This window comes from Rhodnius prolixus, unplaced genomic scaffold (assembly GCF_049639745.1).
Source record: "Rhodnius prolixus isolate KJV_2025 unplaced genomic scaffold, Rpr scaffold_5, whole genome shotgun sequence".
Lineage (NCBI taxonomy): Eukaryota > Metazoa > Arthropoda > Insecta > Hemiptera > Reduviidae > Rhodnius > Rhodnius prolixus.
In genome coordinates, this window is record NW_027411624.1 from 20,026,535 (window position 1) to 20,050,805 (window position 24,271).

General features: G+C 32.4%; 2 protein-coding genes and 1 long non-coding RNA gene across 9 annotated transcripts in view; 1 reads left to right on the forward strand and 2 right to left on the reverse strand.

Annotated features, from left to right (window-relative positions):
- Nucleotides 1-7,640, reverse strand: part of LOC141458859 (uncharacterized) — a 107,592-nt gene extending 99,952 nt beyond the window's left edge. The window contains exon 1 of one of the 3 annotated variants that reach the window (XR_012461229.1): nucleotides 7,281-7,640. This is a non-coding gene — a long non-coding RNA (uncharacterized lncRNA). The remainder of the gene's footprint in view (nucleotides 1-7,280) is intronic. The other 2 variants (XR_012461230.1, XR_012461228.1) reach the window with 2 other exon arrangements.
- The window catches only part of LOC141458858 (neurogenic protein big brain-like), a 194,572-nt gene extending 183,144 nt beyond the window's left edge, over nucleotides 1-11,428 (forward strand). Inside the window, exons 4-8 of the mRNA XM_074137402.1 lie at nucleotides 2,612-2,680; nucleotides 2,926-3,034; nucleotides 7,722-7,856; nucleotides 8,633-9,007; nucleotides 10,596-11,428. Of these exons, the coding sequence (XP_073993503.1) occupies nucleotides 2,612-2,680; nucleotides 2,926-3,034; nucleotides 7,722-7,856; nucleotides 8,633-9,007; nucleotides 10,596-11,125 (1,218 nt within the window). The 3' untranslated portion in view covers nucleotides 11,126-11,428. The remainder of the gene's footprint in view (nucleotides 1-2,611; nucleotides 2,681-2,925; nucleotides 3,035-7,721; nucleotides 7,857-8,632; nucleotides 9,008-10,595) is intronic.
- Nucleotides 11,429-13,844: 2,416 nt separating this feature from the next.
- LOC141458863 (uncharacterized) lies at nucleotides 13,845-24,234 on the reverse strand. 5 transcript variants are annotated; one of them, XM_074137413.1, is made up of 7 exons: nucleotides 23,895-24,234; nucleotides 23,686-23,815; nucleotides 23,398-23,587; nucleotides 22,972-23,133; nucleotides 22,374-22,531; nucleotides 15,088-15,223; nucleotides 13,845-15,014 (listed from the first exon to the last, which is right to left on the reverse strand). In XM_074137413.1, the coding sequence occupies exons 1-7, from the start codon at nucleotides 23,917-23,919 to the stop codon at nucleotides 14,055-14,057; spliced, it is 1,761 nt and encodes a 586-aa protein (XP_073993514.1). In that variant the 5' UTR covers nucleotides 23,920-24,234; the 3' UTR covers nucleotides 13,845-14,054. The 5 variants fall into 5 exon arrangements, with proteins under 5 accessions (XP_073993514.1, XP_073993516.1, XP_073993513.1 ...); XM_074137415.1 differs by having other exon boundaries at nucleotides 15,133-15,223; nucleotides 23,895-24,232; XM_074137412.1 differs by having other exon boundaries at nucleotides 13,845-15,017; nucleotides 23,895-24,230.
- Between the last annotated feature and the right edge of the window lie 37 nt (nucleotides 24,235-24,271).

Below are 24,271 nucleotides of genomic sequence, written 5' to 3' on the forward strand. Positions count from 1 at the left end.
ATTATTAGAAATACAAATTTGAATAGAGAGAAATCAAGTCAGTGAAACGAGATAAAAAGTATTAGTTCTAGACAGAAAAACATCACTATTTATCTTTAAAACTTGATTGATATCCATCATTTTGAGCATGCGTAATATCGCTGTATTTTTCAGGATTCTACAGATGCTAGACTCAGTTGGGTTTTAATTTTTTTTTTTTAAATAGTTAATTTAGCTTAACTTTGTAAATAGTTTGGTATTTTAAGTCGTTATTATTTATTAATGATTATTAAAAATGTTTATTTTATCAAAGTTAGTAGCACAAATGTTTATTGTAGTCCCTGACCGGTTTCGGACTTTGATTCAATCAGTTTTGTGTCAGAATCAGATTTCCGACTTCCCGTATGATTTCAGTTTCACATTACAATCGCTGACAATGATATTTTTCTATCTAAAGAGGCGTTAACCAAATTGAACAGTAATGCCATCTACATAATATTAATGAGAATTAAATAAGATGCAAAAGATATTAAATTTTTAAAACATTTATTTATTGACGGAAATTGTAAGGTTGGATTCTGGAATAAGTTATAATAAGAATATACAGCATTCATAAATGAAAATATATAATAAATTACAAAAGATAAATCTAAATAGTTTAGGTTACAGATTCTTATCTTTAATTACAAACATGAAATGACAATCAATAATTAATTAAATTACATATAACCTTCATTACAAAATTTCATGCTGAAGAATTAATTGAAACAAGTTAAAAATATTTAAATTTCCATTTTAACTAGCTATAACAAATTTTATATCCACAAATTAATAATTATTTCATTGAATAAGTATTAAGCCAAGGTGAACTTTGTTTACAAACAAGAAGTATTGGGGGGGAAAAAGTATACTAACTGATGTTAATAAATTACTGAAAATAAATAAATAAGACAAAGTTGAAATTGAAGGTTACCATTTTAGATGGTTGATAGAGTGAAGAAAGAGAAAAAGATAACAGTAAACAAATCAGTTAATACATTCTATTACAATATTATATTGAATATTGTTTATATTGATGTAATTTGTCTTTTAAAGTGCTTTTTCAGTTTTACTGTAGTTATCTATGGTTTCCTAACAATAATTGGTAACAATCATCCCTAGCAATTATCATTATCGTTAAAGAATAACAATATTATAATCCAAAGTATTTTTCTTGTTCAGGCAGCACAAATGATATGATAGTGTACGAAAATAATAGGCCATCACTAACAACATATTGTGCAGTGCAGAAATTTAGTGCACATGTGCGAGTATTAGTACACAGTTGGAACTCTAGTAATGATAAAGCAGCCACAAAATGATAGGAGAGAACATATACAGTGAACAGTATTACAGTAGCCTTACTTGAGGAGAGAACACATACAATGAACAGTATTATAGCCTAGCTAGCTTGACACACACTCCGCTTCTGTTACTGCCCAGAGTATAATATATCTCTTGTAGAACCCGACATTTCCCACGGCCAAATCAAACTATCTTTCTTGCCCACCACAGCATCCTCTCTTTTGCTCTTCTTTCTTCCCAATCGACACACAACTAGAAATAGTTCTCTTTTCTCAAGGCCACCTACCGTGTCTGATAGTTATTCACATAGTTGTCTACTTTCTCCTGAAGCACATTTTGCGCGAGCATTGTAATCTTGTTAAAGTTTTCAAAATATAATTTCACCAATAAATGTTTTTGTAGATTCATTTTAACAAAATTTTGTTTTAATAATAAATTGTTTAAAGTCTATATCACAGCTAAGTATAGATAATTAAGTAGACATCTCTTACTGTTAGTAATACAGTATAGTCATTTAGAGGAATGAGTGGAACTGATAACATTATAGTAACATAAAGTTAGGCTAATTAAATAAACGTACTAGTCACTTTGACGGGCGGTTGTTGGTGTAGTGGTCAAGAACGTGGCTTTGTAATCGGGAGATCCTGAGATCGAATCCCGCGTGTAACCACTTTTTATTTATTAGAAAAAACTGTTAATCGTAAAGTATCAGCTTCTGCCCCTCCATCTTCGATACCTAATTGGTAGTTACAATGGGTTGATTACTTTACCAGTTATTTCTAAAATGCTATAATTCGAGTAGATAAGCTATTGTTTTCGAATTTACGAAGTAAACATCTGCTGCAATATGCGTGTAGTACAGTTATTTAGTTTCACATCATTTCTCTGGAAAAAAAACTTTATTCGCAAAAATAAAAGATTAAACTAGTTAAATAATTATATATTAGAGCCATCTTGCATTATTATTATTATTATTATTATTTATGATTTAAGGCGCGTCAACATCTAAGGTTATTAGCGCCCGGAGCTTTTTTCAGTGCACTGCCGGCCTCCGGACAGTGTTCTCTCGTTACAGACAACACTGTCCATCACCGGTCAGTGAGCTGTAAGAAGCTCCTAGGAAGAGAAAAGGGTCAGCAGCTGGATTCGAACCCGGGACCTCCGCGTGGGAGTCCAGTATGCTAACCTCATAGCTAATTCCTTCCCTTATTATTTTTATTACTAAATTGTATTCAAACATAAAACAGACAATTAGAATATCTCATTTCTGTTTTATCTATGTGTACAGATGCCTTCACTGAATCCAGCAAGAGCGCTTGGACCAGCTTTCGTCATGAACAAATGGGACAACCACTGGGTGAGTCTTACGAGATTTCTTTAATTAATCTCTCACTAATTATTAATGAATTATAAATCAAAAATCGAAAAGAAAGTTTAAAACAGAACTCATTCTCGATAACACATAATAGAGGTCATTGTTTCTACAGATAATAGGTTTATCTAGTACTTTATTTTTCTTGTAATATATATAGTTTTATTTTTTTATTGTTCTTTATTTATTAGTGATAATATTTAATCTTAGTGATTATATTTTATTTACAGGTTTATTGGTTTGGACCGATAATGGGTGGAATAGCAGCTGGTCTTATCTACGAATTCATATTCAACCCTAGAAGACATTTTAAGAGATCTAAAGATTCGATTGATGGTGGTAAGTGATTCTTTAGAGCAGTATTATTAATAATTTTTTAATTGATAGTTACTGAGCCTATTATTAACTCAGTATAATACATATTCTAACAAATATTCAAGAATGGTAGATTTTTATTTATTGATTTTTGAACTGGTGACATCATTATGAAAAATGTTTGCAAAATTTAGATTTCTTTTCGAAGCGTCATAATTTTTGGTCTCTTAAATATCCAAATGGACGTAAGTGAAGCTCTTTTGAAATATTAGGCATTACTTTACTTTTATAATCTTTGTTTAATAGTTCGGTTCGGTATTTAATAGTTCGGTAATTTTCTTAAAAATTAAGAATTTTTTTTCTTTAAATAATTTGTCAACATTTTTTTCTCAGTATCCACGAAAGATTAATATTATTTCTAAAATAACAAAATAAAGTTAATGAAATATGAAAAAAAGTAATAAAATATTTAGAAAAATAAGTGAAAGGTACAGAAGTGCCATTGTTAATACGCTTTGACCAGCCTTGAATCATTTTCATTGGACGGGGCGTGATTACCCCACAGGTGGGCCTGCCCCGCCCAGTCTTCAACCATACTACATTGTGATTGGCTACTACTTTAAACCTAATAATTTCAATGAAATAATTAATTTAATAATTTTTTTCCAACATTTCTCCCATAGGTATTTGATAAACTTTCGAATTAAGCAAGAAAAAAAAATCTCTTAAAAAATACGATAAATAATATTTCTTTTGGAATAATACTTCATATTTTATACAATTATCGTTAACCGAAACAAAAAACTTCAGAATTTTCATTGTTTAATAGTGAAATAGATAGAAGAGGTATAAAAGGCCTTTTGTAGACTTGTAAGCCGCCATTACGTAGGCTGTAAGCTTCCTTTAAACTCCATCCGTTGGAGAAACACAAATGCAGTTTCTACATTCACATTTAACCATGCTAGGCTTAACTATATAGGGCTATCTTGCACTCACATTTAACCATGTAGACAACTCACGAGACATATAGAACCATCCTATTTAACTTATTTTTTACCGCATTACATAATATCCTATTTATTATGTATTAGTCTATTATCTTGTCAATCTACCTGCTACACATCTCCATGTTAGTGAAGTCATTTGAGCTATTTCTTTTTCACCTTTGCAATTCCACTCTGATGGAACCTCGTTTTGTAGGACGTTCCAGGATTAGTAAGTCACGTAAGGCTGCATTACTCAGTTAATTTGTGAGTAATTGTTTTAGTCTTTTGCATACATTACAGTAATTCTCACTTACATTGAACCAACCTTGGATTGACTAGCCACTTATAAAGTAGGCAAATACTGCTTTAATGTAGCAGATCTGCTATAATGGAGCTTTATCTTTTTGAACCGACTTGGTTACTCAGTGAGATAGAGAGGATGTGTTTTATTCCTCATTTATCAGTGTTTTCCGTGAACACTTTGCTAGTTAAGAGTATTACTTGTTACTCCTCCAGTAAAGTATCTATTATGGCTATTTGTTCTATAGAGTTCAATGACAAATATCCTATTGATCAGGGTGACCCCACTAAACAATTGCTCCAGCGATACTTCAATAGAGACGTTATTCCAAATACCGGATTGTGATAATCCTCAAGCACTCTCCTTAACTTAATTTAGTTGTGAACAAAGGGAGTTAACCTCACAACTTTTTGGAGAGGGTCTTTGGGAATAGAAAGCGAACTATAGTTAGAGAGAAGATATTTCATAAGTTTTTCCTAATTCTCCAAGCACTTTCTACTAATGATGGCACAAGTATTGTTAGAATGAAAGTGCCGAGTTTAAGAACAGTGATAATATTGATGGTGATGAGGCACCAGCTAGACTGAATGAAGGTGCATTGGCCCGATCCTGGTTCAACCATTGCCAAAGCTGGGGTTATAAAAATTTAATCTCTTAAAATTACATTAAATTAAAAAATTTAATCGTCAAAAGTGGTTAAAACTAAATTTGGAATTCAAATCAATTAAAATTCTGATTATTTAATTTTAATTTTTATCATTAAAAATTTTAATTGATTTATTGATTTAATTTAATGGAATTAAATTAAATGTTAAATAAGTTCAATCAACTAATTTGGATCATGATTAAAATTAAATTTGTTTTAATTCAATTGGAATTTAATTGATTAAATTTTTGCTTTACCAATTCTAGATGTACCAAGCGCCTTCTATAGGAAATTTTAAGTACTGTCCTGTTTTTAAAGTACGTATTTAAAATAAACAGGCCTTGTAAGACATTACTTTAAACATGGGAAATAATTTTTAGTCTATTTTTAGCCCAGCTAGGATAACATTTTAAATGTTCACTAATTGGGTATAAATTTTTTTAAAAAAAAGGACTTATTATGTAACTACAGAAATTCCAATGACCTTCAACTCACAGCCTAAATGTTAAATGATTACATCCAAGATGTTATACTTAACTGTTCATGGTCGCAATGGAACCAAAAAATAAAAATTAAGTTTGTAATAAATAGTATTTAATTTGGTACGTTAAAAATTGATAATCCTACTACTAAGAAGCGGAAAAAATGTGTCTTCTTCCTAATTTTGTTTATGCTTAGAAGTAAATGGTATAATTTCTTACCCTGTTGCAACAACTTATTTGAAAAAAAATTACTTTTCAACAATAATGGTTTAGAAATCGATTCAATATTAATTCAACAATTAGATTTGGTTTAACTAATTATATTGAAGCAAGAATTGAGAAATAAGTAATTAAGTAATCTTGCATTGTAGAGAATTTTGGACTTCACGACTATACTGTCTTTTAGAATATAACGGTGCAATTGGTGGAGTAAAATCTCGGGCCAAAGCCAAAAAAAAGTATTCATTGTTAGTTAAGTTTAATAAGGCAAGACCCCTAACAAAGCTGGAAGTCTTTTCGGACGATCGAAGCTAGTTGAAGATTAACGATAGTCTGAATAAATACATTCATTGCATGGGTTTTGAATGGATAGCTTTTTGTAGGTTTGACAAGAAGAAAAAAAGAAACGCCAGTACAAGAATTGAGTATTTCTTGCCATTGTGGAGGACGTTCGTGATTGAGACTCAGTTCTTTCAAGCTTTACAAGGAGTTATACTCCAGACTCTTACGTATAAGCAGACAGACAAGAGAGGTGCTCCTTCCTGAGACTGCCACAATAAATACCAAGGGTCGCGTTGGGAATAGACTGACTAACTCCCATGAAATCTAATACAGACTTAGGTTCCAAATTTTAAATTAAAGAATTATGTTCAGAGATGTAGAAGTGTTAAGTAATTACTCTATTAAAGACGAAATTTTCTAAATAATATGGATTTGTCTATGTTGCTTTTACATTTTTTGTATCATTTTATTGAATTTTTGTTTCACACGATTAGGGCAGGATTTGACGCCTAAATCTCCCTCTCTAAGTACGCCTGTGCTCCTAAATTAAAATAATATAATATCTTGTGCTGATAGATGCATCTATCAGCTGAATGACGGGAAAAAAACCTTGCATTTGTTGTAACATTGCAACAATTTACCAAAAAAACTCATTATATCAGAGACTTCTTATAATTTATCCCACAAAAAAAGAATATTAAATTCCTAATATGTTTTTAAAATAAGTAATAATTACGTAGAAAAAATTGTTAGTTGTCCTGGCAATATCTTTAAAGGAAGGAACAATTGCCAAGATCCTATTCCTGCTTGGCAAACCTCCAAAATGTGAAGCAATCATTTTAATATAAATCCTGGATAATTAATTTAAGTAAGAAAATCCTACCATTTCCAAAATGCGATTTATCTAATAAGTTTTATTGGTTGGAAAGTACTGATTAAACAGATAAAGAAAATATGGAAATTTAGGATTCAATATGGGGAAAATTTTATGTAAACAAGAGAGCTGTTATTTCACTTTAAGTAAATCATCTTATTTGGAAGCCCTAAAGTTTATTTGCACTCTGCCACCTAGAAATCTGGTGATCTTTTCAGTTAGTTAGTACTTTAAAGATGAAAACCTGGAATGTATTGCTCTTTGTGTCAGCGAGGGTTTTATGCTAAGAGTTCGCTAGCGGTTGTACTAAATTTAGGTAATTCACACGTTTTAACCAACTCACCACCAGGCACGTATGAAATAAAATTGAGGCCCGAGGCAGAATAATAATTTGCCTCTCCTACTGGGGTTCTACTAACATTATTAATTAAATTACTTCCTAAAATAATTGCAATTGGAAACTAATATTTAGCAACTTACCTTCAGAGTCCCGGGCTGAACAAGTTCAAAACATATGGTGCATTAGGTTTTATTTATTTCAGCATTCTCGGAAATTTGGGGCCCAAACTGGGTTCCTTCGTACAGCCCAGCTCTACAATCTGCATGTAATTCATTTCGTATTTGGAGCGGGGCTCTGGATTTTAGTCCTTCCACTGGCAATTTGCTTCAATAGAAATACATGCTTATTATTTTAAGATTTTTATATTATGTTAAGTTACCGATATAAAGTGTTTTTCCGGATAAACATGTGGTGAAATTCCCTGATTGTCCAAAGAGGTTTTTTTGTGTTTGTACTTTACATATGTAAACACTAGTGCTCAATAAATGAAAAAAAACTCAGGTTATGAAATAACCTTTCCCTAGTAACATATAAACGTATATATACAAAGGAACGTATACTTTAAAACGTATTTTTTACAGATTCCTCAAGTATCCATTCTGATGAAGATACATACGATGAATTAGATAAGCCAAGATCGACCTATAATACACTGAGACCAGTTCAGCCTGGTGCAGACGTCTATAGACCTGTCGCAACTACTGGTTCTCCAACAGGTAATCTATTATACTGAATATTTCAGTGCTCTTGAATACAAATAATATAATTTAAAATTTGGAGAATTTGAGCCTAAATCGTAATTATAATAACAAAAAAAAAGTTCAATTCAAAGAGCAATTCATTCTAAGATCCCAGTCTCATCTTTTTTTTTGGTAGAAGTTAAAAGCATTAACCATTAAGCACCTTAATTTGTATTAGAGCCTAACATTGTAGGGGATCACTTTATAACAAAGAATCTTATAACGAATTATTGGCTTAAAGAATGGGTCATTAAATAAAAACGAAATAATACAACAAAGGTAGAAAAAAATCTTATAAAAAAGTAGCGTAGAGTGGTTTAAAATGTATAAAAGTTTATAAACAGTGTAAAATATAATAGTTAAAAATTTATTTACCGTATAATTTTGGTCTTTGAAACCCAATAAAACAATTCTGTACAGTCACACATCCCCGTGGGCTGATGTGCTTGCAACTCGAAACGGGTTAGGAATTTTGTATTCACTTAAATCTCATAGGTGATACAACCTTTAAATTTACTAAGGCGTCACTTAAGAGGAGATCTTAACTGCACTATTCTCTAAGAATCCCCCTTGACTGAAGAAGGTTAAATGGTAAACATATTTTCAATAAAAGTAATACTCGTAAAAGTACGAAATTTAAAAAATAACATTTTGGGAGGAAAAATTGTTTAAAAAACTGAACCTTGTGTAAGTGGCTCTTTCGGTCTTCTAAAACATAAATAACTAATAAGCATTCATTTATACTGTTACAGGTGGGCAAGGTTATTTCAGTGCAAATATGGCCACAGGTAGTCTATACTCAGCAGCTCCGTGTAAACTGGACAGAGTGGAGTCATTGTATGGCGGTACGAAAAGTCTTTATTGTAAATCACCACCACTTACTCGGGCGAATTTAAACAGATCTCAGTCTGTTTATACCAAATCATCTGGTACTGGACCAATGTTACATCGTGCTGAGAATGGAAACGGACCAAGACCTGGACCATTAGTGCCTGCGCAAAGTTTATATCCGATGAGGTTGAATTCTGTGAATAGTACTGGCACATCAACGGTGGCGGCTAATCAGAATCAACAAAATCAACAACGGCTCGGTGCTGAAGGTATCTACGGATCTAGGCCACCAACTGGTAAGATATTCTTCTTGTGTCCCTCATTAATCCAATGACTACCGATTAGATGTCGTAGGTAGTGGCAGAAGCACATACTTTACTATTAAACATTTTCTCTAACAAATAAAAAGTAGCAACATATGAGTTTCGAACTGGGGATTCCACACTTGAAGCTACGCTTTTAACCACTAGACCAACACCCGTCCCAAATCCAATCACTACCTAAAAGATATTTAATAGGAACATGAGGAAAAAACGAGCTTAACAGTGAGGAATTAGGATTAGATTAGATTTACACGGCGGGACGGGACCTACGCCCCACGGCACCGCAGCCACCAAGAGGCTTATTGTGCCTTCCCTTAAATCCCCTTCTAGGAAGGTTGAGTGCTTTCCCTACTAGTTCCTCTGGTCTCAAGGTACCAAAGATTTCGTAGCGCAGTCTCTCGATTGCAACGCAATCGAATAACAGGTGAGAGGCCGTTTCCTCCTCTTCCTGGCACAATATGCACAACGGTTCCGAGCTAATAAGCCCCACCTTGCGCAGATGCTTCCTGAACCTTCCGTGCCCTGTGAATAGGCCTGTAATCAGAGTGATCTGTTTCCTGCCCAAACCTAGAGTCACTTTGGTTCTTGAGGAATTAGGAAGTAAACAAGCATTCTTGTTCACTCCTTAGAGTTTCTAAATCAAATTGACGAAATTCTTCTATTTCTTATTTTGACAACATTTCATTCCTAATCTAGAAAATAACTTGATTCGCGCGGCCAACTTCTTCGGCATATAATACCTAGGCTTATATAATAATACTTGGGCATATCGGTGACAAAATGACAGATTGCCCAACCTAAAGGATGGATTGAGAAATGGCATCAACACTCGTCCAACTCCTTGTAGATGAAATAGCCAGCGGTCCTCTTAAAATGCGCTAATCCTTCCACATTCAGGCATGTTCCTTTTCTCCCTTTGCCTTCAAGAGAGATTTTTAGATCAATATGTGGCCCTTGAGGATGGGACTTGAAGTGGCAATCTCCCACTATCTTTTCCGCTTGTCGTTAATAACGTGGTAATCTTAAATGAATTTCGAATTACTGGACCATGGCGTACCCATCTCAAGCACCGTTTGTTTGCAATTTAGCTTAATCTTGTACAGTTGTAACATATTTAAGCCAAAAAAATCTGTTGCTACCACAATCGAGCGATAGAGGAGACTCGTGTTGGGAGGTATAATCCTAATTCCGTTATCAAATCGCAACTGGTTGGATCTTGTTTAAAGTTAACGGATTATCGGTGCCTTAAACTCTATCTAACCTAATCTCCAAGAGTAATTTTTCCAACTTTTGTTTGGATCAGTTCAAGCGATGGTTGTGTTAACTCAACCTGCACAAAAGAATCAAGCAGAGAACTCTAATTGCATATGACATTGTCCATCAGCTCAAGACGTTTGCGCCCCAGCTTGTTTGTTAAAAAGGCTTGTTTACTTTAAGGTTTGTTAAAAAGGCAAAAACTTAGATTTTATTGTTTGCAAAACCCAAAAACTTTTAGCCCTGTTCAAATAAAATAGAATACAAGTCTTCAACAATTGATTACTAATGCTGTTTAAATTTGTAGGTGACCGAATCTATAGAAAACTGCCTGGGCGACCAGAGTCAATCTATGGCCAAAGACAACAACAGCAACCACCACAGCAGCAACAAGAAGAACCTCCATATGGTTCGTATCAAACTAGTAACGGTCCAATGCAACCTAGAGGAGCAGCCAATTATGCACCAGTGCCGAAACCAATAGCCTATAATCCAATGCAACAGCCACCACCAGGTCATCAACAGCAGCAGCAACAACAACAGCAACAGCAACAACAACTTCAACAGCAACAACATCACCAGCATCAACAGCAGCAGCAGCAGCAGCAACAACAACAACAACAGAGACAAGATGAACTAGGCATACCTACACAACCACCACCGCCATATCTACGTGAATCTCCGAATCCACAACAGTATGGCCGTAGCAGTCAAGAATCACCAAATCCACAACAACAATATACCATACGTCCAGACCAAAGAGAATCACCATCGCAACAACAACAGCAGCAATATTTACGCGCTGACCAACGAGACTCACCATCCCAGCAATATTGACCCAAAGTTATCTACTTCCCCAAATCGATAAGCGTCAATAACGTAAGATGTTTGCGGGTATAGTATTCGGCTAAAGTTTAAAAACAAAATGCCTTTTTATATGTAGGCAAGTTTGTTTTTTAATGGACAATAATTTTATTGCGTGTTGTAAATAAAGTGAATAAAAAAAAGAAAATTGTAAATAAAATTTTGTAAATAATTTTAGCTACTGCGTAGTTGATAATTTCTACCAAAACATCAATGTTTAGAAATGAGTGAACAAACATTTGTTCGAAAAGCCTTTTTATTAACTTATTATTATTATTAAAACAAAACAAAAAAGGACACTCCAATATTTAATAAGTTAAGTTACCTAAATATCGTGGTTAAAGTTAAAAAATTTGTAAATTACACAGCGAAATTTTATAAATGAGAAATAAATAAAAGGACTGCCTGGTGCCAAATGTTCACATAATAATATCGTATTCATTCAGGAGAATTCTTTAGAGATGTTTTTTTCTTTTTCTTTTGATTTACTCTAATGTAAATAATTTTTACAAAAAGGACTTGCATTTTATTTATTTTATTTAGAAATGAAAATTAGGTTTTTGTATTCTTATTCTTATTTAGAATGTAATTTAAAAACAATTTTTATTTCTTCTTTTTTTAAAAAATAAAATCGTGGTTAAACGGAAAGTAGTTTTTATTAGAATTTCCTCATGTATTTTGCATCATTTATTAATTTTTAGAGATATTAGTCAATCCAGAACCTTCGATAGAATGTTACATTAAAATATTGAAATGATTCTATTTAGCGAAGGAGTGAACTTTGGGTCATACGATAGTGGATACACCATCCTCCTTAGCCCAAAAATTGTAAATAATAGTTACAATAAAATTAATTAATTGTTACAACGACTACATAATTTAAATTTTTAACGTTCAAAATAAAAGATTTATTAAAAAAGTATTCTTTTTCAAAATACCATTTTTTTTGTTCAGGCAGTTGTACGTGCAGAGTAACTTCAATAACACAGAAAGCAAAGAAAATATTGCCATGCTAAAAAAAAAAACATAATGAGATCACGAGGATTGGTGGCAAAAGTAGAGATTTTGAATGGAATTACCAGTTAAGAACGGATAGATCAAGCGATAAGGATATATGATTTCTAATGACTAAGGAACCAGAGACGGTTTCTTCTGGTCTTAGTTACAACCGTTTATATTTTTATAATTTATCAAAGCTTCTAACCGAACCAATAAGATTTGCTGGTGAAAAAAAATTTTGCTGTACACATAATAAGTTTAAAGAAAAATAATTACATTTAAGTACTCTGCTAAAGTAAGAAAACTGTGTAAAGTAGTAATTCCCGGATTATTTTCTGTCGATACCTTACAGATTAAATGTTTGCTACTTTTAAAGTGATTAAATGCTCCGTTTTTTTTTTTATTATTATTCGCATTTATAATTTATTTATATTTTTTTGAATTACATTAAGAGTGTCCGTTCACCCATTTTTTTAAAACACCTATTCGCACTCTGACAGTATTCAAATGCAAATATAATGCAAAACTCGATTTCAAAAATTTTACATGAAAGACAGTAAGTAGCAGTAATTGTTTTATCTAACTTACCTTGTATTCATTCTTATAAAAATAACTTCACTTATTCTATAGCAACTTAACCATTTCTATGTTCTTAGCACTCTATTTAGGTACTAAAAATGCCACTAGAATGCAGCACTTACTAGGAGAACAATTTGATTTTTTTTCACATTATACTTGCTGAGTGCAATTAATCAATCTCTAAGTAAGTAAAAGAAGAAAACAAAGTCAAATTCTGTTTACTAAACTGATAAATTAATCTCTGATGATGCATTTAAGTCCGAAATTGATCGAAGATACAAAAAAAAAAACTCATGTTACGACGGATAATACCAACGATAAAAATTTAATGCTTCTGTAATTATGAAATAATTCTTCATATAAAAAAAGTATTTTTTTTTTTGAATTCTACTTAAACTTTTTTATTAGTCGAAATGGGTATAATTAACACGTTGATCTTGTAATTACTGAGATCTAGTGGTGAGTTTTGTAACTAATATTTGATATGACATACAATTTCTGCCATCTTTTGTAAAAATTTTGATTTAGATTTTATCCCATCATCTATTTATCAGACAATCCTAAGTAAGTCGATAATTTTACGCATAAATCTTTTGGATGGTGGCCAACAAAACTTTAAAGGTACTGTTTATTTTTTTGTTTTGTTTTTTGTCGTTTTAGCATATATTCTTTTGAAGAAAGTATTGTACGATACATTTAAAGAAGTGTGTTACAATGACAACATTCATAATACTTCAGATTACATTACACTATCTATCTTTAATATATATATAATACTGTGAACAGAGAAAAAAATTAGTAACATTAACTGTTAAATGTTGTTACCTAATTTAATATATTTCGGGCTCTTCAAAGCTTTTATCTGATATCAAATTCTTAATGGCTATAATGTGGTGCTTTACTTTGGTATTTCAATTATATTTGGAATCCCTCCTCCACAACGGCCGATATTTTATAAATGGTATTGCTTCAAGTAAAATAATTTAAAAAAAAAACTAGTTCTGGACGCTTTTAGCTATAAATGGGCTAAAAAATATCAAAGTACTTTACTCAGAGAATTCGGTGTATAATTCAAATTGAAACTAAATAGATTTTTATGGAAAAAACAAAAACCTTATAAAATTAACAATATTATTTATACAAATAAAATAACAATATCGTTTATTGCTCACATAGCAATTTACATATAATTCATTAAGCGTACAGACTTTTTATAAATAGATTTTCTTGATGAGGCATCAACAAATCACGATTTTAAGTTTTGCACATTTTCTTTAAAAAAAATGTTTGTGGCATATATTGTGTCCCATTAGCAGTTTGAAAGTCAATTGTCAGAAGCTTCTGTGTGTATCGAGGACAAATCACTAGAACTTTCAGATCCAGCCAATTCTTTAGTCTTGCTTAACTTTTCCTCATTTTCTGATTTGTCTACGTCTACTTCTTCTTCTTCTTCTTCTTCTGCTGTATCTTCAGTTCCAAATTCTAAATCGCTCGGTATTTCTGTTTTAACATCAGTTTTCATCGAAGAATAATCATCTATACTTTTTGTATTAGTTTTGATACCTTCATCTTCTTTCTCTTGAGATATTTCTTCTGTTTTAATAGTCTTCAACTCCATAACGCTTTCTATTTCTTCCTTATCATCACTTTCTCTTATTTCTGATATCACAGATCTTTCTTGATTATTTTCCGAATCAAGTACTCCCTCGGAATTTTTATCCTCTACTTCTTCAGAATTACCATTATGTGAATCAGCCTTACTTTTCACAGCACATAAACTTTGTGTTATTGACTTTATCGTCGCTGAGTGATTATCATTTTCCTCGTTATCTTCTTGTTCTTCATCTTCAAAACTATCCACAAAATTTGTATTATCAAATTCTATTTCTTCTATATCACTAACTTCTGATGTGGTGCTAGTCACTTCAACGACCTCATCTTCTTGCTCTTCTTCTTTATTGTCAATAACATTATTAACTGTTAATAAAAGTTGCTCTTCCAAACTAGATGGTTGTACAATTTCTAAAGAATTTTGTTTTTCAGTAATTTCTAAAGGTTTAGGGCTTAATGGCAAATTATAAATTTCTGATTCTATAATTGTACTATGATAATTTTCAGCATTATGTAATCTTAATGAATTTATAATTTCTTGTTTAAATGTTGGATCAAGTTGTAATGAATCTAAAGCTTCTAGTGCTTCTTCATCTGAATGTACACTATTTCGTAGACCAGGTCTTTGCATGCCTACTTCATCACGTAGTCTATCCAATTCATTTTCCATTGCCTTCTAGAAAAAAGACAAAAAAAAAATTGCTACATTAAAATTATACTTTAAATGTCCCATTATATAAACTCACCAAATCAAGATTGTGCTTATTAAGATTTAAATGATAGTTGAATACCGCTTCCAGAGAGTCGTCAGTGTAAACTCCTTTCCTAAGTATATCATCTGTGATATCCTTTAAAAAATGTAGTGAACTTGGATCTAGCGGCCTGTACTGAAACAAGCTATTGATTACAATCATATCCTTTAAAGATTATTCAGTTCAAATCCTGAAATACAGAGTAATTGTTTAATTGTGTAAATATAATTTAATAATGCCAACTTATCTTTATAAATAAACTAGCTGTACCCGTTCACACGTTGCTGTGTTTAACAAAAAGGCAGTTTTGATACCTCAAACATAATTTATTAATGATCAAATGTATACAATACATCGAAATGAAAATTAACAATAAAATTATCCCTACTTCAGAGTACAGTAGTGTCCTTGCAAAGGTAGCATTTCTACATAATGTGAAAAATTCAGTTAATGTTGTTGGAGGTGGTGACATTGCTCTTGCAGGTACATTTTCTGATGTAAAGTACACACGATGTCCATTTTCTGCTAAATGAACAACCGTTGGATATCGCTCATGAATGGAAAATGATAAAATACGCCATACGGCCTCATTGCTACTTATGTAGCGTCCCAGTTGATATTGGGTGACTTCATCGTTAGATGCAGTTGTATTTTCCACTCCAAACACTGCCATATCGCTTCCTTTGTTCACATATTTGCAAATATATTTTATCGCTTTCACTGAATTGCAGTACCCAACATTTATGTGTGCGTTATACGTTTTTAGTAGTAATGGAGAATATGGTACTACCCAACGATTATCAACATCAATAGTATTGTTGAGTACTTTTAGTTTAATGGATTTTCCACCATCTTCGGTATAATTTATTCTCGTATTAATAATTGCAAAAAACTGTTTTTCATGGTTTTCATGGTTACACTTTTAACAAATATTACTAATTAAATGTTATTTTGATATTTTTGGGATATTTGTTCGGGAGCACCTAGAGCCCCAACTATGATTTTAAAAAAACGTTGCAAAAACCTTCCCGGGGATATACCTAATAATTTCCCAAATTTTCACGGCGATTGGATGTATGGTTTTTGAATCTATCGAGTACAAACAAACAAACAGGCACACATTCATTTTTATATATATAGATTAGCTAAAAATGCCATGAATTCAAATTCTAAAAATCATTTTCAATGGGTACAGGAGAAATCAAATCTCATTCTCCAACTTCATTTGTACACATTATTTGATTCCTCCTCTGTGTAATGTGCAAATAAAATAAAGTGAACTAAAAATTGAACAAACTTGCAATTTTATGAAAGAAAAACAAAATGTTCTCTAGAGAACTTTATTTAGTATTTAGTATTTATTTATTTATTTGATTTATAGGACTCACGTCCTGTCTCAAAAACAGTTGGGTACAGCATAAATTAATATAAATATTTACAAACATAAGCACAATAAAAAATGAAAGAAACACTTTAAATAGGTCTAAGAAATAGCTCCTTTGTGGTATTTCATGGTATTTTTTAAGACCTTGGAAATAAGTAAAAAGATAAATAAAACCAAAGTAATTAAAAAAGAAATAAAGTAAAAAACATAAATCAATTTTTAACTTATTAACTCCTCTCTTAAAGAGAAACATTCACACAGATAACAAAATACAGATTTCATTGCAGCTCTACTGCACTGAGTTAACACAAAAGGTAAACTGAAAGAAGCACTGTCCTGATAATTTTCACGGATACTAAAATATGCTGGACAAACCATGAATATGTGGTACGAATCCTCTTTTAGAACATTACCACATAAAAGGCAATTACTGTTTGAATCTATCCTGTAAGCGCTATTTTTTAATTTTAATGAAAATGTGTATTTATTAATTGTCCTAAGTTGAGCAAATAAACGTGTGAATGAAATGGGTAATTGAGTAAGGAGATATTGTTGCGGGATCGAGCTATGGTTGAATACTTGAGGGTAAAAAATACTACAAGTGGAGCTATGTAGTCTATCCAAATCCTGATTCACAAGAAAGTGTCTATATTTTTCCAAAGTTGGAGAAATCATTCGTGAGAAAACTTTAGGGTCAGATATTCCCAGCAGGCTAGACTCATCAAACTGATCTAATAAATCTTTCAATCGTACAACCCAATTGTACTTAGCAGACTTTCGGGAACAAATATTTTCACTTCCCTGCGTGCAGGACAACATTTTATCTAGGCATGCTCTAGGGTATCTATCGCTACTAGTATTAAGTAATTTGAGGTACCATAGTAAACTATACTTTAACACGTACCAACTAATGTGGACTGAGCCGGTCTCGAGACGAACAATATAATTCGAGGTATTTGTGTGCAGACGCAGAAGGCTTTTATAATAGTTCAAGTGACATTTTTCTAAAGCTTCTATGTGAGCAAGTCCCCAAATCAGGGGTCCACTAGAGAACTTTATTAATAATGAGTTCATGTGACTAGTGTTACTCAGAATGATGTTCTTATTCTCAGAGAGTTCTTAAAGTGAAGTAATTGATCTAAAACGTTTCAATATTCCATACAAATGTCACTTAGTCGTTACAGAAATAATCAAATGATTTTCATTTGAGGCAATTACTTATTGGTAACGAGGCTGTGCGTTACAATTAAAATACTTCTAAGTTAACCTTACAACCATTTACTTTATTAACACTGCATTGCCATTGCTCGAACTTAGTCAGTTATTGTGGAGTCAAAATGACTCCATAATTTATTTTTATCTTTTTTTTATATTGATTTCAATTTTAATAATTAAATTTGCATTAAAGGATGAGAAAGAATAGGAATTAAGAACGAAAAAACAAATTTTGTCCTCAAATCGGCTTTAACATTTCACTCAGAAGGAATTAACTTCAACTTAGGATCGCAGTAATTTCAGTATTTTCTAGAGCCCTGATTAGACTGCCTTCTGATCAGGGGCTTTTTCATTATTTTTAATTACATTCACTATTTTTTCAATTACTGTGCGCTGTTGATACGGATCGGAAAATACCCAATTCGCTGCAAGTTTTTGCTGCAATTCGGACAGAAAATCAATTCTAGAAAGAGGCTTTTTTTTTTTGCCTTGATACTTTCTATGAAAATTATGTAAATATATCAAATAAGCATTTAGGCAATAATCTGGAGTCAAGTTAATAACAGAAAATCTACTTATATTGCCAATCAGGAGTCGAAATGACTCCGATATATTTACGTGTAATGCCAATCTGGAGTCAAAATGACTCTTTTGATTCAAGTAAACTAATCTGCAAAAAGAAACTAAGAATTCCATGATCTTCAGCTCGTGACTATCAAATGGTGAGAGTGTGTGGGGATAGCATATCTAAGAGCATTTCGGGATAGCTATGAGATGTGGGGAAACAAGAGATCATTCCTTTTTTATTTTGGAGTCAAATTGACTTCGGATTGGCAATGCAGTTATTATTTTAAGAAACGATTTGTCTTGAAATTAAAAGTTTTTTTACTATAATTATTAAAACTGTTCGGCAGGACAGTTGTATAAGGGTTGATCATCAAAAACTGCACGAAAAAGCGTAACGTTCAAAAACTCCCAACTTTGACAATTTTTTTCTCTTTTTCTATAAAAGATAAAATTCCCAAATTTTCTTTAAAATGCAGGGCAAATCCTCCTTTACAACTGTAATTTTTTTGCAACAACATAGATATAATAGATTTCGAGAAAAAAGTTGCTGAAAATGAGCAAAAACGGCTTTTTCAAAAATGGTTGTTCTTGTTCTTGTTGTTGTTGTTGTTGTTGTTACCTTTTTTGTAAACTGCGTAGTGCCTAAACGCGTGAACCGATTTTCATAAATGAGGTGTCATTCAATTCGGAATTTTATGTAGATGTGCCTTTTGGGGGTCTCGACGCTGTACATCGAATGAGAGAGGAGTTAGCCCCCTTTATGTAAGGCCCCTTCCAAAATTATTATTACTAATTACTCTGTAAATCTTGGCCTGATTTTGATAAAATTTGGTAGGATGTTAGGGTTAAGGCTCCCCTTTATAACAATAAAGCGACGGTCTGCTTTTACACTTGTTAAGGGGAAGTATAGCAATCGTTTCAAATTATCAACGCGTGAACCGATTTTCATGAATTCTTCTATTATAGTCATATTATTCAAAATTTTATATATGTAGATTTGCATTTTAGAGGTCTCGACGCTGTGCATATTTGGGAGGGGAGTTACGAATTCTTAGCTCGAATTGATAAAATTTGGGAGGATGAAAGGGTTAGGGCTCCCCTACATAACAGTAAAGCGATGGTCTGCTCTTACTTTATGATATTATATATGCGTTGTAGTTTTATTTTTTATATGTGACTAAACTAACTGACGGACTAAGTCCGCCAAGCCGGTCCCAAGCCCAGGTGAGAAAGGATGAGGGGTCCGTCGGAGTTACTTATGTTTCAGGATCTAAAGGCTAACTATACGCAGAGCCAGGAGAGGGAGGATATATTCATAAATGTTTATGCTGTGTAAATATGTTATTGTTTGCAACCCTCTATAAAACTATAAATAAATCTATCCAAAAGGTACAAAAATCTCCTTAACAAAAACTTACAGTTTAAAATGTTAAGTATAAGGGTTGATTAAACGCCAAAATGCACACAAATCAGCAGGTAACCAACATTTCATTCATACTTCATTGATATTATTTAAGTAATTTTACTGCATTAACTTTTTAAACTGTAAGTTTTTGTTAAGGAGATTTTAAGAAACGATTTGTCTTAAAATTAAAAGTTTTTTTACTATAATTATTTATAAAATAGTTCTAATAACTGAAACACTACTTTCAATTTGTAAAATACTGTAAATAAGATAAATAAATAGTGAATTTACCTACCTAAAGTAGCTTTTTTCTTCGAAAATGTTTCAAATAAAAGTTAAAAAACTTTGCATAGAGCTCAAAAAGTTAGGAAAAAAAATGTTGAAGCGTTTTGAAAAAGTTAAACAAAACAAAAATTAAAAATAAATTGAAATTTTAACTTTTCTGTTTTTGGTTTATGCTGATCACATCCACACATACCAATATTTTTTTTAATTTACTCAAGCCTCCATTAAAACTGATTTTTATCGGCGAAAAGACAACAACGAAAAACCTGTGCGATTGGAATACCTAATATTACTACTTCCTTTTAAATGGTAGAATTGCTATTAAAAGTGACAAAGTAAAGCTGCGTTGGCGGGTACTTTCGAGGAGTTTGAGTGTGGTAAATAAGCTGGGACTGGAAGTCAATAAAGAAAAAACTAGTATTTGTTGTGTTCGAGACACTGTACTGGAGACAGCGTAGCGGGTCAAGTAAGCCTCGGCTCACGAAGCACACGGAAGTTTTGCGCTTTAGAACTCTGTCGAGAGAAGCCAAATTTGCATACTTAAAAGACGATTTTGCGACCTAGTATGATGTACGGGAACGAAAAGTGGGCTCTTACTAAGAAGAATACACGCTTTCTCAGTGTCTGGGAGAGAAAAAAAATTTGAGAAGGATATATGGCCCCATTCAGGAAGGGGATAGATGGAGGATAAGGACCAACAAGGAAGTCAGTGACCTTTATGCTGATCCAGTTGGCCTTATCAAGCAAGGAAGAATTAGATGGTTGGGTCACTTGGAACGAATGGGGGAGGAAAGAATAGCCACAAAAACTCTTTCTTGGACATCCAGGAGGGGATAGAAGGAGAGGGAGGCCCCGGGTGAAATGGCTCGACACTGTAGAGCAGGATCTAAGAGTTTTGGGCGTAAGAAGATGGAGAAAAGCGGCCCAAGAGAGGGATGAATGGCACAGCATTATTGAGGCGGCCAAGGTCCTTCATGGACTGTAGTGCCAAGAAGAAGAAGAAGAAGAAGTGTTGCTATTAAAGAAAGAAATAAAAAAAGTATTGTTATTTCTCTAGTAGTTAAATCAATACTACAGTTTTCTGTTGCTGAGTCCTTTCACTTGGATTGATAAAAAGATAAATCACATACTCTAATAATAAGTAATCCCCGCATGAATTAAAATTGTTTGCCCTGGAAACAATAAATAATGTTTTCCCTTCTCCGCCTTGGGAGCATGTTTACACCGATGGTGCAAACCGCAATGCTGGCGCAGGAGTCTACTAAGTGCAGTTCCAATTGAGTGTTCCTGTTGGAAAGTTAGCATCAAATTTTGATGCAGAACTGCACGCCATTGCCATAGCGTTGGAAGAGGTAGCTAAAAGGGACATTTGCAAGACTGCTTTACTTGTGGATTCCCAAGCAGCTATTTCAGCAGTAACCGGCTATGATGATAAAAACAACATCATTAGAAAGAAATGCAGGGCTCTCATAGATAGATTACTTTCGCAAGGGAAGCAAGTTGTAATGCAGTGGATCCCGAGTCATGTTGGACACCAGGGCAACGAAGAAGCTGACAGATTGGCAAAAGAGAGGGCAAATCAAGTTCAGTTCAAGGCCCCGCTGTCGCTTAGAACTGCTAAGAGAAAGAACCGGCTCCGATTTCGATCTAAGATGGCCGAAGAACAAAGGGGAAAAGCACAAGGGAAGCAGTGGGAGGTGCTTGGAAATATCAAAGGAAGATTCCCCACCGATCTGCCTAGATCAACAGCTGTGGCATGCTTTAGATTATTGACGGGGCATGATTACCTTCAGAAGCATCTCCACTGAATTGGCATTAAGGACAGTAGTATCTGTGTGCTTTGTGGAGGAGATGTTATGAATCGTCCGCATCTGCTAGCATGCTCCCAACTGCAGGATGTCCGGGACAATATACTCACGGACCCACGCAAAAAAAAAAAAAAAAAAAAAAAATAGATAGACGTCGCATGGCCGAAGTAGCCATTGACCGTGAAGGCGTAGTATAAAAAATAATAATAATAATAAGTAATCTTATATCAATCTTGATATCAACAGTTAAATACCTGACTGCCGGCAGAATTTTCTGCCTCAGATATTTCTTTGTATTTTGCACATGGATGGTTTTGGTAATGAGCATCTAATTATTAATACTATTTATTTATTTAGTTCATATTTTTAAGTTCAGTTTTAAGCAATGTTGCTGGACACTTCGACAAACAACTTGCAACCTAGCTTCTACTGTATAGATACATAACTTATACCTTTACATTCCCCAATCTAGTTGGAATAGCAAATGACAACAACAAAAAATAACTACTTCTGCAAAATCACTCTTTTGTGCAGTTTTAACGGTAATAGAAAATAAATACTTAGAAATTAATTGAAAATATTAAACATTAGAACATATTAAATATTAAAACATCACCTGTAACTTAATGATTGCTTTTGAAAGTGTTCTGTTTGGGCGAACATCTCTTTTTTAGTAACTACTGGAATGTTTTCAATTACTGTCCTTTGTTCTTCCAGTTCCTTAGTTTCGTTGGTATCATCTACTTCGGCTAAGTTATTACTTTCATTACCAGACTATAAATAAGTTTAGCAAATAAACTCATTATATTTATGAGTATAGTTTCTTATACTTTAGGGTAAGCAACGCATTTACATCTTATTCATGGAAACAGAACAATTATTTAAGGAATTCGCATAATTAAAATCTAAAATTAAATACTAGTTTCTTAATCAAAATCAGTAATTTAAAATGGACTGAAATTTCGTTTCTAATTTAGAATAACCTTGGATTTGACTTAGCAATAGTCTTCAAAAGAGAAAAATTGATAAAAATTCACAAATTTTCGAATTAACCAATGAGGAGCTAAGTTTTTTTTATATAGTCAGGATGCAAACTTTGCAAGATACTATTTCTTTGGTAGTTATTTTAGAGTCAAAGACAAATGACTTTCTCCTATTACAACTTATTGCTTGTAATACAAATAATTACTTGTAAGTAATTATGATCTATTTACCTGATTTGTTTCTTCTTGTTTTAATCGATTACTTTCTCGACTTTTTGTACGACGTGGTGTTCTAACTGGCGGATGGTAAACACTTCCTAATGTCTTCAACTTGGATTCAGTATTTGTTGATAATATTAGTGGCTTAAATAGAAATTCGTGGTTTTCTAATTCCTAAAAAAAAAAACAATAATAATTAAAAAAATCGGGAATGTTTTCTCATAGTCGAGTTTAGAAAAACAGAAGAAAAAGATTGACACAAATTTAACTTATCAAATTTGGTTGTTTCTTAATATTTTTCCCCTTTAATTACAAATTAGATTTATTCGCTAAAGAAAAATATATGTTTTTAGAAAGGAGATTATATGTCATATGCCAAAATTGTACTGTTTGTTAACAAGTCTTTTTTGCAACAAAATTATTGTGTGCAGTACTTACAATTACTTCTACAATCAAATCTTGTTGGTTAGTGATGTTTTCAATTTTTAGGACAATTTTTAAAAGTTTATAAATTGAAAATTTTTTTTTTTTGGTGATAAAGCTATTTACCTTCAGACATCTTCTATGTTTTGGAAAGTGATTGTAAGGGTAGTAGTTTCTATCAACAACGTCACAAATTTCGCGAGATCTAAAATAATTGACGTTAACATATGTTAACATATATATGCAGTTATATATATAAAAAAAAAAATATGTAAATAATAAGTATAATATGTTTTGACTAACAATGGTAACACAATTTTTGGTGGTCTAGGTAAATTTGAATCCACTTTTGCCTTAGCACTAGATACTCTTCTATAATGGCTTTTCATTTTATTGTAAATCATATTTTTCCCAATATCATTTCTAGGATATGCTGGAATTTAAATGTTTAGTAAAATAATAATCATAAAAACTACTTGCACAATTCGAAAACTGATTTAAAAGGTACATACTCTCTTCCACAATTAATTTCTTCATAATTTCACAAATTACTACCTTTTTTTTTGTTTAGCCTAAAACTTAAAAATTAGATAATAAATAATTTGAAACAAAAATCTTAAATACAGAAATACTACCGGAAAATACAGTTAAAACTTATATCATAAACTAAAGTGGTAACCAAGGATTTGGTTACCAAACATAGTTGCTATGGTCTCGGTACATTATTCTTTCTAAGAGTGGCGAACGATTGGAGAGGTTATTGCTTTGAGAGGAAAAACTATAAATTTAACTTCATTAAATTTCTTTATATCCTAATTAAGCATTTAAAAAAAAAAAAAATCAAACATTTAGTTTAACAAGCAATAAGAGTGCTTTTAGTTTGACTTTT